The sequence below is a fragment of the Nycticebus coucang genome, chromosome 10, assembly GCF_027406575.1.
Source record: "Nycticebus coucang isolate mNycCou1 chromosome 10, mNycCou1.pri, whole genome shotgun sequence".
Classification (NCBI taxonomy): domain Eukaryota; kingdom Metazoa; phylum Chordata; class Mammalia; order Primates; family Lorisidae; genus Nycticebus; species Nycticebus coucang.
The window spans coordinates 108,666,119-108,681,184 of NC_069789.1; the positions used below are offsets into that span (position 1 = coordinate 108,666,119).

Consider the following 15,066-nt stretch of genomic DNA (forward strand, 5'->3'; position numbering starts at 1 on the left):
ACATGTGGTAGGCCTACGTGAAAGAATATTACTCAGGAACAAAAACAAAGTGCCCATGTATCCTGCAGCATGTGTGAACTCTGAAAACACGCTAAGTGAAAGAAGCCAGTCACGAAGAGCCACATAATGGATGATTCCATTTATATGAAAAGTCCAGAGCTTGCAAATTTTTAGAGAGAAAATACATTAGTGGTTGTCTGAAGTTTAGGGAGTTAGGGAGAAAAAGGGAAGGGACTGCTAATGGGTATTGGGTTTCTCTTTGAGAAAGAAATATTTTGGAATTAATGATCAAGTTGGATAATTATATTAAAAATGATTGTGGTGTTCACTTCAGAAGGGTGAACTTCCTAGTGAAGTTCAGAATGGTGAACTATCTCAGGCAGCACTTCCCTGACTCCCCATTGCACACAGCCATAACACTTTGGGTCATATCTTCATCTCATGGATTTGGCTTAATATGTAACTCTAATCATAGGGCAAGAAACATATTTTTCTTTCCAGTATAATTCTATCACAGTTCTTAAATGGCAGGTATTCATTCAATATTGGTTGATAGAAGGAATTAAGAAAATTACTACTGGGGCAGTGCCTGTGGCTCAGTGAGTAGGGCAGTGGCCCCATATACCGAGAGTGGCAGGTTCGAACCTGGCCCTGGCCCTTGCCAAACTGCAACAACAACAAAAAAAATAGCCAGAGGCTGAGGCAAGAAAAATCTTCTAAGCCTAAGAGCTGGAGGTTGCTGTGAACTGTGACACCATAGTACTTTACTGACAGTGACAAAGTGGGACTGTCTCTAAAAAAAAATAATAAAAAAGGAAAATTACTACTAAAGTAATTTTGATCACTTGACTACTCTCAGCTGCATGTTTCATACATGCTCTCAAAAAACTTATACTTCATGTCTGAGTCCACTGTGATTAAGGGTTCTTTGGATTTTTATAAAATCTGACTGGAGAGCAGACCCAGTGGCTCACACCTATAATCCTAGCACTCTGGGAAGCCGAGATGTGGGTGGATTGCTTGAGCTCATATGTTTAAGGTCAGCCTGAGCAAGAGACCCCCATCTCTACTAAAAATAGAAAAACTAGTTGGGAATTGTGGTGGGTGCCTGTAGTCCCAGCTACTGGGAAGGCTGAGGCAAGAGGATCTCTTGAACCCAAGAGTTTGAGGTTGCTGTGAGCAATGATGCCGTATCACTCTACTGAGGGCGACAGTAAGACTATCTGAAAAAAAAAAAAAAAAAAAAAAAAATCTAACTGGAGATAATCACAGTGAACAGACACAGCTCTATCCGTGGTATTGATCAAGTGCTCTTAGTGAAAGGACTGACAAGAAGATGAAGAGAGAAAGCAGGACACCTTCTCCCCACCCACCTGAGCTAGAGAGACTTCTCTCACCTAACTTCCTGTCAGGGTGGCAACAAACGAATCAGTGTGCTTTTCCTCACCTTGTTCTTTGGTCTCTCCTGCTGTGGCACCATCTTGTTTCATAGCTTGAGAAGTCTCTGGAAAAGAGCACAAAAATTTGGCATTTGTTACTCAAATCAGAGATGTCAGACATCCCCCTAAACTTCCAAGCTGGGCTTAGTCATTTCATATTTCATATTCTGACTAGTTTGGAACAAGGTGGCCATTGGCTCAGCAGAGTGTGCTAGGGTAGCGAGTAATGATCCAGCCTCTCAGGGTATGGACTCTGGTCTCATTTCTCCTCTTTACTCTTAGGCATGCCTTACACAAGTCATTCAAATGAGGGATAAAGCCTATGGTTCACAATTAAGGGCTCTTAGATTGGGCATGGAGGTGCATGGTATAGTCCCAGGTACTTGGAAGGCTAATTCAGGAGATCAATTGAACTCAGGAGTTTGAAGTTGAAGTGTCTGAATAGCCACTGCACTCCAGCCTGGGCAACAGAGAAACTGTCTTAAAAAATAAAGGATCTTGACTGAGGCACAGGATTCAAGTGTGAATTCTGTCATGTATTACTCAGCAATGAAAATGGGAGCAGCACTGATGCAAGCTTCAACATGAATGAACTGTGACAACACACTAAGTGAGAAGGTAGTTACAAAAGGCCAAAGATTTGTGATTTATGGGAAAGATCTAGAATAATCAAATTCATAGAGATAGATGATAGATTAGTGTTTGCCTAGGGAAAGGGAATGGGGGCTGACAGTTCATAGATACGGAGTTTCTCTTTGGGAGAGGAAAATGTTCTGGAATTCAGTGGTGATGATGGTTGGATAACTAAGTGTACCCAAACCCACATTTTATAATTAAAAGGGTAAATTTTATGATATATGTGAGTTGCTTCAAGCAACATTTTCTCGGGGAAGCTTGGTATTCCTAGACTATTCAAATCCCATTTCCTACAGTCACAGCACCTTAGATCATGCCTTCATTTTTATAATATAGAATTCTGGAATAAAAGGCAAGAAATATTTTTCTCACTGTACATTTCCATCAGTTCTTTGAATGGTGTTCACCAAATATTTTTTTCTTTTTTTCCCTTTTATTAACTATTATATACATAGATCATGAATACATTTATGCCTGTGTGGGATTCCATGTGTTGATTCTTTATATAAATTGGAGTGCTTACATCCAACTAATCAACATAGCTTTCACCTCATTCACTTAATCAGTGTATTAAGACATTTGTGTTCTATACTTGATAGATCTGATTTATACCCTTGTAATATGCTCCATAGGTGTGGTCCCATCGTTCACCCTCCCTCCATCAAACCACTCCCCTCCCCTCCCATCTCCCTCTTCTTCTCTCCATCCTGGACTATAGTTGTGATTCATCTTTCATATGAAAGTGTGAGTGATTGTAAATTGGTTTCATAATAATACTGAGTACATTGGATATTTTTTCCATTCCTGAAATACTTTACTAAGAAGAATATGTTCCAGCTCCATCCATGTAAACATAAAAGAGGTAAAGTCTCCATCTTTTTTTAATGCTACATAGTATTCCATGCTATATACCACAATTTATTAATCCATTCATGGGACAATGGGCATTTGGGCTTCTTCCATGACTTGGCAATTATGAAATGAAGACTGAAACTGGACCCACGCCTTCCTCTTCTAACAAAAATTGACTCACTGGGTAAAAGACTTAAGACATGAAACTAGAAAAATTCTTGGAGAGTGTTCAGTGGATACAATTGAAAAAATTGGCCTGGGAGAATACTTTATGAGGAGGACCCCCTGGGGCAATTGAAGCAATACCAAAAATACATTACTGGGATCTGATCAAACTAAAAAGCTTCTGCCCTGCCAAGAACACAGTAAGTGAAGCAAATAGACAGCCCTCAGAATGGGAGAGGATATTTGCAGGTTATGTTTCCAACAAAGGTCTAATGACCAGAATCTACAGAGAACTCAAACTTAATAAGAACAAGTGATCCCATTTCATTGTGGGCCAGAGACATGAACAGAAGCTTCTCCAAAGAAGACAGGTGCATGGTCTACAGATACATGAAAAAAAGCTCATCATCTTTAACCATTGGAGAAATGCAAACCAAACCATTTTGAGATATCATCTAACTCCAGTAAGAGTAGCCCACATCACAAAATCCCAAAACTACAGATGTTGGTGTGGATGTGGAGAAAAGGGAACACTTCTGTATTGCTGGTGGGAATGCAAGCTAGTATGTTCCTTTTGGAAAGAAGTTTGGAGAACACTCAGTAATCTAAATGTAGACCTGCCACTTGATCCTGCAATTCCTCTACTAGGAGGAATAGCCAAAAGACCAAAAATAACTCTGAAACAAAGATATTTGCACCAGATTGTTCATTGCAGCTAAATATTTGTTAATAGAAAGAATCAAATCTAATTTTGAACAAGACACTAGACTTCTTTTAGCTACATGTTTAGGACCAAACGAGCTTCTGTTTGATGTGTTACTGCTATAGAATCATGGGTCTTTGAAATTTGTTTTCATAAAAACTCTTACACCCTTTTGGTGGTATTGTAAATTCATACCACCATTTTGGAAAGTAGTACAGAGGTTCTTAAAAAAAAAAAAAAAGCTAAAAATTATCACAAGATCCAGCAATTTGGCTTAGCACCTGTAGCACAGTGGTTATGGTGCCAGCTACATACACCAAGGCTGGTGGGTTCGAACCTGGCCTGGGCCAGCTAAACAATGACAATTGCAACAAAAAGTAGCCATGAGCTGTGGTGGGTGCCTGTAGTCCCAGCTACTTGGGAAGCTGAGGCAAAAGAATCGCTTAAGTCCAAGAGTTTGAGGTTACTGTGAGCTGTGACACCATAGCACTCTACTGAGGGTGACATAGTGAGACTCTGTCTAAAAAAAAAAAAAAGATCCAGCAATTCAAATACTGGGCATATAATCAAAGGAATTGAAAAAAAAAAATTCTGAGAATTTCTCCTGTTCACTGCACTATTCACAATAGTGAAAATGTATTAACTATTTAATATAGTTAACTATTAACTATTAACCCTGGCTAGTTGTTAATATTCATTCACCAATGAATGTTTAGCAGTGGCTGAATGAGTTTTTAAAATGTGGTATACACACCCAATGGAATATTGGGCCAGGATCATGAATGGGCCCAGAAAAAACTCAGAAAATTCTGTCATTTATGACAATGTGAATGAACCTAGAGAACGTTATTGTAAATGAAATAAAATAGGCATAGAGAAGAAATACTGTACAATCTCACTTATATGTGGGATCTAGAGAAGTATATCTCAGAAGCAGAGGGCAGGGTGGTGGTCATAGAGGGGCTGGAGGAGGAGTCGGGAAATGGAGACCTTAGTTGACAGGTTACAAAGCTATGGCTATGAGGAATAAATTCTGGTGTCCTATTGTGTAACAAGGATTTAAATGTTCTCACTATACATATTTGAAGTGATAGATGTGATAATTATTATTTGATCATTTTATGATACATACATTTTTAGAATATTACCTTGTACCTCTAGATATGTGCATTTGCCAATTGAAAAATCAAAGGAGGTCAGAATGGACACATGTGGCTCTGTCCATGGTGCTGATCTCAGAGCACTTGGGAAAGTGACTGACAGCATAGAGTGAGCAGGGGTCCTCAAACTTTTAAAACAGGAGGCCAGTTCACTGTCTCTCAGACTGTTGGAGGGCTGGACTATAGTTTAAAAAAAAAACTATGAAAAAATTCCTATGCATACTGCACATATCTTATTTTGAAGTTAAAAAACAAAAACAGGAACAAATACAATCACACCGCTTCATGTGGCCCGCGGGCCGCAGTTTGAGGACCCCTGGGACAAAAGAAGGAAGAAAAACCGGACCCTCCCCCACCACATACACACCAGCCACCTGAACTATTACATAGGCTCCTTTCACCCAAATTCCACACAGGATAGTAACAAGTGAATAAGTCTATTTCCTTTACCTTGTTCTTTTGTCTCTGCAGGTATGTCATCACCTTGTTCCACAGCTTGTGAAATTTCTGAAAGAGGAGGAGGAAAGAGGATAAATGTCAATATACATAAGCTTATCATTCAAATAAGAGATGTCAGACACCCACCCACCCCCGCCCCCCAAATCCTAAGTTTTAATTTTTGAGACCGTCTCACTGTTTCCCAAGCTAGAGTGCCATGGCCTCGGCCTTGCTCATACTATCAACCTCGACTCCTGGGCTCGAGTGATCCTCCTCCCTCCTATGTAGCTGAGACTATAGGCATCTGCCACCACCCCTGGACACTTTTTCTTTTTTTAGTAGATAGTGTCTTGCTGTGTTGCTTAGGCTGGTTTTGAACTCCTGGCCTCAAGTGATCCTCCCACTTTAGCCTGCCAAAGTGCCAGGATTATAGGTATAAGGCACCATGCCTTGCCCTCATCTTAGTCAACTGCCAAGTTTTGTATTTCATACCAATGTTATGCTATCATTTAGTGACTTATAAAACCTAAAAGATACAATTTTATCAATGAGGAGATAACGTATAGCACTCACATTGTTCAGCCCACATTTCCATCATACTGTGAGCAAGGTATCGCCTTCATGATGCTGACACTTAGCTATTACTCATACTTTAGACTTGAAGGGTGCTTTCCTGTCCACAGCCCGAATCAAATATGTATCAAAATGAAGGTGACTGAGACTGTTAGATTTCATGGTTAACACTGGTTTCTGAGATATTAGCAAAATAATGACATGCAGGCACCACTGGGGAATGTACATGATCCATGTGCATTTCTCCCTGTATTTCTTGCTTTGATTTTATTTTGTTGGTTTGTCTGTCAAATGTGACCTTCTTGAGTACAGGGATTTCTCACGTACTTTGGCCATGGATAAGCACACAGAACTGTGCCTGGCACATAGTTGATGCTCAAATGTTTGGGGAATGGCACTGAATCTGGTTTTGTGTTATCGGACTCCCTTCAAACCCTCAAAAAGGCTACTAGGAGGGGCATGACCTAGTAGGTTCATAACCTTACCCAAATTGAGGATGATAGGAACTCCATGAGTTGTAAGAAAGCCTTAAGACCATGGAACTCTTGAACTTGGAATAAGACCAGTATTACCAGACACTCACAGAACACACTCTGTCAATGATAGAGTGGCTTACTAGAAAGAACCATGACCTATCAGAAGTCAGTTCCTGGAGGTATTGCTACAACTATTTCATGTTTTACCACCACCCCTGTACTAACCTGATCCTCCTTCCTGACTTCGTCCTTGGTCAGTCTTTGTTTGCTCAGCATCTTCTGGTATTTCAGCCAGAGAATGTTCTGCAGAGAAAGAGGGAGAAGAATCCTAATATCATAGCCATCAGCCAAGTCCAGAGATGAGAACATCCATGTTTGGATTACTGAGGGCAAGCCTTGAGATCTCAATTTACTCCATGGTTTATCTGTAAGGGGGATGATGGAGTCACTTTCATTTGCCAGCAGCACATTGATGCAGAGATTTAAAAAGAATGCTCTGGTTTTGAATTTGTCATTGTAAATTTCAGTCCCTGATTTGTGATAATGATGTAGTGGATTCTAGTTAAGTGTTCTTCAGGAGAAAGTACAGGCTTCACCCAAGAGTGATGTGCGGGCATGTAACACCACCTGTGGTGGCTGATGTGAGGCATGTATACTCGTGGTGGGTGATGTGCAGGTGTGCAATACCTGGATAGGCCAATTGGCTGCTTAATCATGGAACTTTCCTCCCTAAGTCAATGTTTTTCAATTTTTTATCTCATGGCACACTTGGACCTATAGTTAAAACTTTCATGCACACAAGTTATGTTGATCAAAAAAGTGAAAGAATATACTTTGCTTTGAAATTCTTTTGAAAACAATTTATGATCTTTAAAAATTTTCATGGAACACCTAAGATCCTTTCACAGAACACTGGTTGGTAAAACATAACTATAGTCCAGAAAGGAGGAGGGAAGAAGAGGGAAAAGGAGGGGAGAGACCCAGAAGAGGGAGGGTATTTGGTGGGACCTCACCTAATGTGCATAATGTAATGGTACATTTCAAAACTATTAAGAATAGAGTATAAGGCAGTGCCTGTGGCTCAAGGAGTAGGGTGCCAGCCCCATATACTGAGGGTGGCAGCATATGGGGCTGGCGCTTGACATTCAGTTCAAGCCCGGCCCTGGCCAAAACTGCAAACAGAAAAAAAAAAATAGAGTATAAATGTCTTACCACAACAAACAAGCAAGGTGATGGTTATGTTAATCAGTTCAATGCAAGCATTCCACATTGTATGTAAAATCAATACATTGTACCCCATAAATGCATTAATGTACACAGTTATGATTTAATAAAGGAAAAAGGGGGGGAAGTCACTGCTGAGTTTTCAGTCTACAGCTAAGGAGGTTTTCTCCTTATAAAGGAGAACTTTAACCTTTTGACTGAACAATGCCTATAGGGGTCCAAACAATATGATTCTTTGATGAGAAGGACACTTGGAGGCATATTTTATTTCTGAGTGCTCTGCAGTCAAAGGTTAAAAAGGCCTTTATCCTAAATACTCTAAGATAATCACAGTCTGATCTGAGTCCATCACTGTAATATGGGGACCAATAGCCAGTTCTATTTGTGCCTTGAACCTCGGTTCTTCAGACTAGGGCACACAGCCCTTCCTCCCCCACAACTGAACTGTGTTATCAGTAAATGAGTGAAGTTTTATCACCCACTTTCTCTCCATGATCTCATCAAACCTTTACAACAGCACATGTAGTATGACAGCTTCTGTTCCTGTTTCACAAGGTGGAATTCAAGGGCCAGAGTAAGAAGAGATGTGCCCAAAGTCACAAGTAACAGTTCCTCTAGAGCTCAAATTTAGCATTCACTCTCCAAGTCCTGCTAACTTTGACCTCTACCCACGTGGGTAGAGGAGTCATCCATTTCCCCTCCTCTATGCTTCACGGGTTAGAGACTACACTATACATGTATATACATACATACTTTATGGAGACAGTATGACAACTAAGTTTGGAAACTTATCCCAGAAAAAGTATTGTATACTTCATTGCTAAGTATCACTACCGTCAGCTTTGAAGTACTCCCCTTGGCCATCTGGTGACCATAGTGACATTCAGTAGCTCATTTTCTTGGATGAATTTGCAAACTTTTCAGAATTTTTACAATGACAGCTCTGATAGCCATTCCAGAAAAAGTTTCAAAATTGCTTTCAAGGTTAGACTAGGGGCCGGCATCAGTGCAAAGCTTCCCAAGGGGAGCACCGCAAAGGTAACCATAGTGATACTCAGCAATGATGTATGCAGTTTTTCTAGGAGGTGTTCACAAATGTAATTGTTGGACCTTGTTTTTTATTAAGTCATATACACATAGAACATGAATACATTTATGCATATAGATAGGTGCACGGTCTACAGACACAAAAAAATGCTCATCTTTAATCAAAGAAATGCAAATCAAAACCACTTTGAGATACAATCTAACTCCAGTAGGAGTAGCCCCCATAACAAAAGCCCAAAACTATAGATGTTGTTATGGATGTGGAGAAAAGGGAATGCTTCTCCACTGCTGGTGGGAAGACAAACTAATACATTTCTTTTAGAAAGAAGTTTGGAGAATACTCAGGGATCTAAAAATTGACCTGTTGGATCCTGCAATTCCTCTTCTAGGAGCATATCCAAAGAGCAAAAATCACTTTGCAAAAAAGATATTTGCACCAGATTATTCATTGCATTTCAATTCATAATGGCCATGTCATGGAAAAAACCCAAGTGCCCATCAATTCATGAATGGATTAATAAATTGTGGTATGCGTATACCATGGAATACTATGCAGCCTTAAAAAAGATGGAGCCTTTACCTCTTTTATGTTTACATGGAGGGACATGGAACATATTCTCCTGAGTAAATTATCTCAAGAATGGAGGAAAAAGTATCCAATGTACTCAGCATTTCTATGAAACCAACTTATATTTACTCACACTTTCTTATGAAAGATAGAACACAACTATAGCCCAGGATGAAGGAGAGAAATGGAATGGGACGGGAGAGGTTTGATAGAGGGAGGGTAAAAGGTGGGACCACACCTATGGAGTATATTGCAAGGGTACAAGTCAAATATGTCAAGTGTACAACATAAATGTCTTAACGCAATAATCAAGTAAATGAGGCAAAAGCTATGTTGATTGGTTTGATGTAACATCAGATTGTATTAAAAAAAATCAACACAATGGACCTTGTTGTACTATAATTTCCAGCCAGTGAGGATGACCAGAGAGTTACTTCTCGCAGTGCAGACCTCTACTACAAAGGTAGATTCAGTTACACAACCAGGATACACTTCCCCCATTCCCATGAGAACTTGGGACTTGTCCCGAATGTTACCCACTTTTCATCTCATCCTTTGCTTTCTTAAGGAGTGTTGGCAGGTTCATCTCTTCCAAGATGTTAAGAGACATTGCCCAGGCCTGAGGTCCTGTGTAGTACTCGTGCAAGAGGAAGGCTAGACGTTCCACATTGGCACTATCTACTTCGGCCTGTGGAATAGAGCATATTGCTGATTCTGATGATTTTTCCTTTAGTAGTTTCTTAAATGCCTGAAGTTCTTCCTTGTCTAACTCTTTGAGGAACCATTGCAGGCCATAACTGGAAAAAGAGGATAAATCATCTTCTTCCATTTTGATGCAAGGTTGAAAGCACAGGTGTTGATGGAAAAGTGGATTCTTTGGTAAAAGGCAGCCAATGAGACCTGTGGGAAGAATGATGAGATGCTCAGTAGAATCTTACAGCAAATTTGCCAGTTCACACAACCAACCTCAATGAACTCACTAGATGAACAACATTCCCTATTCCTTTTCAATTCTTCATAGATAAGACTTTAGCTGCCATGATATCTATCCTATTACCAGAAAGTATATTTTGGGATATTTCGTCATCTGTATCCTTAGTTGTTAAAATAGCATCTGGCATAGAATAAGACTACATATGGATGCTATGAAATGCTCTTGGCTAAGACATTAAGGACACTGGAAAGTAGGCTTCCACCAGTCACTAAGCACCAGTTGCATGGCTTTTAGATTAGTTGATTACTATTGTGCCTGTTAATATGTAGTATAACATCAATTTACAGAAACACAGTAAACAGTTTGGTATAAACCAGCAGTTCTCAGCTTGTAGGTTGCGACCCACAGGAACTGTATTAAAGGGTTGCAGCATTAGGAAGGTTGAGAATCACTGGTATAAAATAAACTGATACTCAGAAGCCATCTGTTGGATGTAGATAAGAAATTCTCAAAAGTGGCTAGCTCAGTGGTTAGGGTGCCACCCACATCCTCTAGGGCTGGTGGGTTTGAACCTGGCTGGGGCCTGCTAAACAAAAGAAAAAAATAGGCATTGTGGTGGGTGTCTGTAGTCCCAGCTACTGGAGATGTGGAGGCAGGAGGATTACTTGAGGCCAAGAGTTTGAGGTTGCTGTGGAATGTGGTGCCACGGTACTTTACCAAGGGTGACAAAGTGAGACTGTCCCAAAAAAAGTTCTCATAAGGGACAAATAAAGTGTAAAAAGGATATCAATAGAGGAGATCAAGCAAGGTGGTGACTGAGTAACAGCTTCTTTGCAACTGGCCATGGTGAGTCTGGGGAGACAAGACTCCAAGCATCTCTGGCTGGTAGAATTTGAGGACACAGGGAGTCAGCAAGAGACTTCTGGACCCCATGAGGACAAAAGCAGTGGAAAACTGGCAAGTGGTGGTGTGTATTTGTTTGGTCTAATCCTGCCGGCATCAGTAAATACAGCAGTAGTGAGATTGCAAACTGGAAAGGCCTTACCTGTGAGCTGTTTTGTTTTTTTTTGGACTTGGCACTCAGTTGGACTACCTTGGGAGAACTTGGGCAAGAGTGTGGAAGACTTTAAATGTTGTCCAGGGTCCCAGACTGAGCCGCTGAGCCAGACAGAGCTAATAGTGTTTGGCTGTGGGCTGTGCAGAGCCATTGTGGGAGAACTGCCCTAGCAACTTCTGCCCACAGGGTCGCAGAGCAAGGATCAGGTGGGAGCGAGTAATCTAGTGACTGAGCAGCCTAAAGGTGGGGACTGAGATGCCTTACAGCCTTAGCCCTTAGGGGCATAGAGACCGGTTTTGGCACACTGGGTAAGTGGATAGCCACTTCAGGAGTGACTCCACCAACAAGTGCTTTCCTGGGAAAGCTTCTGCTTAGTCAAGGTTAGCAGTTTAAAGTGCCTTTTACATGGGCTGAGGAGAGCTTTAGGATCTCTACCCTGTGGGGTTTGAGAAATCAGCAGAGGCCTCCAGTCTCTATCTCAGATGTATCAGCATTGTGATTAACATCTCACACCCCAGAAGATCACCTGTTGCAGAGACAATATTCAGAAAGATATACATACTGCTTTTTTTTTATTTTGACATTTTCCCTATAGATTTTTCCTCTTTTCTTTCTTCACTTTTCTAAATATAATTTCCCATTGTTAACAATTAGAACTTTTTCAACAATTAGAACTTCATTTTTGCTAGCATTTCTACGCCTTTTATTTGGTTTCCCCCCCAATTTTATCCTATAAAGTTTTCTGTTTGCTTGTTTTGGTTTGATTTATAGCATTTTTGTCTTTCCTCTCTACTTGGTGGAGGTGGGGTACTGTGTCCAAATAGGCTAGCAAAGAGTTGCTGACCTCAAGGGAACCACTCAACCTGTCACCCCCCGAGGGTGGGGTTTTTTAAAGGTTGGATCAAAGTACCCTACTATACACCTATATTGCTGTCTCCCTCTTTCTGTGTCTCTCTTCTTTTTGTCAATATTCCCTTTTACAGCCCCCCCTCTCTTGTTTTTTTTTTTTTTTTTTTTTTTTTCTTTTTTCCCTTCTTGCTCTTCAACCTTCTGATCATTCTGGTTCTGTACCAAAAGGACTTATCAAAACCCTAGTCCAGAGGCAGAGCAAACTTTATGAGCAAGAGTAAGTGAAAGGAAAATTAGGGCAAGGAAACAGATAAAAGAAATCACTCATGAGGAAGAATCAGCAGAAAAATCCTGGCAACATGGAAAAAGCAGTTCAGAGCACCCCACAAGGGACCATGAGGAAGCTACTGCAGAGGATTCTACCTATAAAGAAATGTTAGAAATGACAGAAAGGGAATTTAGAATACAGATGATGAAAACAATAAAGAAAACGATGGAAACAGTGAAGGAAACTGTTGATAAAATGGAACATAACCAAAAGGAAATCCAAAAACAGAATAAAATGAGAGATGAATGATATGAAGAATATAGAAAGGATATAGCAGAGCTGAAGGAACTGAAGCAGTCAATTAGGGAACTTAAAAGATGTAATAGAAAGTATCAACAACAGATTAGACCATGCAGAAGAAAGAATCTTAATGGTGGAGGACAAAGCTCTTGAGATAACTCAGATAAGGAGGCAGAAGAGAGAAAACATAATGTTCACTGACAGAATTATGGGATTCTATGAAGCGTTCAAACATACGAGTTATAGGTATCCCAGAAGGAGAAGAAGAATGCCCCAGGGGAATGGAGGCAATACTAGAGAATATTATAAATGAAAATTTCCCAAATATCAAAGATTCTGACACACTCCTTTCAGAGGGATTTTGGACCCCAGGTAGCCTCAACTTTAACCAAGCTTCTCCAAGACACATTGTGATAAACCTGTCTGAAGTCAAGACAAAAGAAAAGATTCTTCAAGCTGCCAGAAGTAAGTGCCAGTTGACCTATAGGGGAAAATCCATCAGTGTGACTGCAGACTTCTCTAATGAAACTTTCCAAGCAAGACAACAATGGTCATCTACCTTTAATGTCTTAAACAGAACAATTTCCAGCCCAGAATTCTATATCCTGCTAAGTTAAGCTTTAAAATTGACAGAAATCAAATCTTTTGCTGATATGGAAACATTGAGGAAATTCACAACAAGACCAACTCTACAGGAAATACTTCAACTTGTTCTACACTGACTATACAATGGATCAACAGCAAAGTAAGAACTCAGAAATTAAAGGACAGAACCTAACTTCCACACTGATGTAAAAGATAAAACAATGGACTCTCACAAAATAAGATGAATAGAACACTACCACACTTATCAGTTATCTCAGTAAATGTTAATGGCTTGAATTCCCCACTGAAGAGGGATAGATTGGCTGACTGGGTTAAAAAACACAGGCTATCCATTTGCTGTTTGCAGGAAACACACCTAGCTTCAAAAGACAAATTAGAACTCCGAGTTAAGGGTTGGAAGACAATTTTTCAGGCAAACAGAATTAAGAAAAGAGGAGTTGCAATCTTATTTTCAGATACATGTGGATTTAAAGCAACTAAAGTCAAAAAAGACAATGATGGTCACTTTATATTGGTCAAGGAAAAAATACAAGACAATGTTTCAATTCTAAATATTTATGCACCCAATTTAAATGCTCCCAGATTCTTGAAACATACCTTACTCAGTGAGCAATATGATATCCTCTAATACCATAATAAAAGGGGACTTTAGCACTCCTCTTACAGAGGTGGACAGATCCTCTAAACAGAAATTAAACAAAGATATAATGGACTTAAATGAGACCTTAGAACAACTGTGCTTGATAGACGCATATAGAACACCACAAAGATAAAGAATATACGTTCTTCTCATCACCCCATGTAACATTCTCCAAAATTGATCATATCCTAGGCCACAAAACAAACCACAACAGAATCAAAAGAATTGAAACTTTGCAGACCACAAGGCACTAAAGGTGGAACTCCAACAAAAACGTTCAACCCCACACAAAGGCATGGAAATTAAACAAGCTTCTGCTGAATGACATTTGGGTGCAGGAAGAAATCAGACAGGAAATCATTACCTTCCTTGAGCATATGAAGGCACAAGCTACCAAAACCTATGGGATACTGTAAAAGCAGTTTTGAGAGGAAAATTTATTGCTTTAGATGCCTACATTTGAAAAACAGAGCACATCAACAAACTCACAAGTTATCTTATGGAATTGGGAAAAGAAGAACAATCTAAGCCTAAACCTAGCAGAAAAGAAATGTTCAAAATTAAAATCAGAGATGAAATTGAAAACAAAAGAATCATTCAGAAAATTAATGAAACAAGGAGTTGGCTTTTTGAAAAAATAAATAAAATGCATAAACCTTTGGCCAGACTAATTAGAAATAGAAAAGCAAATCTCTAGTAGCCTCAATCAGAAATGATAAAGGGGAAATAACAACTGATGCCACAGAGATCCAAGAGATCATTTCTGAATGCTACCGGAAACTCTATGCCCAGAAATTTGACAATGTGAAAAAAATGGATCAATATTTGGAATCACATCCTCTCCCTACACTTAGCCAGGAAGAAATACATCTCCTGAACAGACCAATTTCAAGCACTGAGATCAAAGAAACAAAAAAAAATCTTCCAACAAAATTGCCCTGGTCTGGATGGCTTCACACCAGAATTCCACCAAACCTTCAAGGAAGAGCTTCTTCCTGTACTGCAGAAATTATTCCAAAAAATTGAGAAGGAATCTTCCCCAACACATTCTACGAAGCAAACATCACCCTGATACCAAAACCAGGAAAACACCCAACTAAAAAGGAGAATTTTAGACAAATTTCACAAATG

General features: G+C 39.8%; 1 protein-coding gene across 1 annotated transcript in view; it reads right to left on the reverse strand.

Annotated features, from left to right (window-relative positions):
* Positions 1-15,066, reverse strand: part of NLRP5 (NLR family pyrin domain containing 5) — an 82,193-nt gene that overhangs the window by 20,915 nt on the left and 46,212 nt on the right. Inside the window, exons 4-7 of the mRNA XM_053606110.1 lie at positions 9,822-10,181; positions 6,668-6,745; positions 5,406-5,462; positions 1,448-1,504 (exon numbers count right to left, since the gene is read on the reverse strand). Coding sequence (XP_053462085.1) covers positions 1,448-1,504; positions 5,406-5,462; positions 6,668-6,745; positions 9,822-10,181 — 552 coding nt within the window. The remainder of the gene's footprint in view (positions 1-1,447; positions 1,505-5,405; positions 5,463-6,667; positions 6,746-9,821; positions 10,182-15,066) is intronic.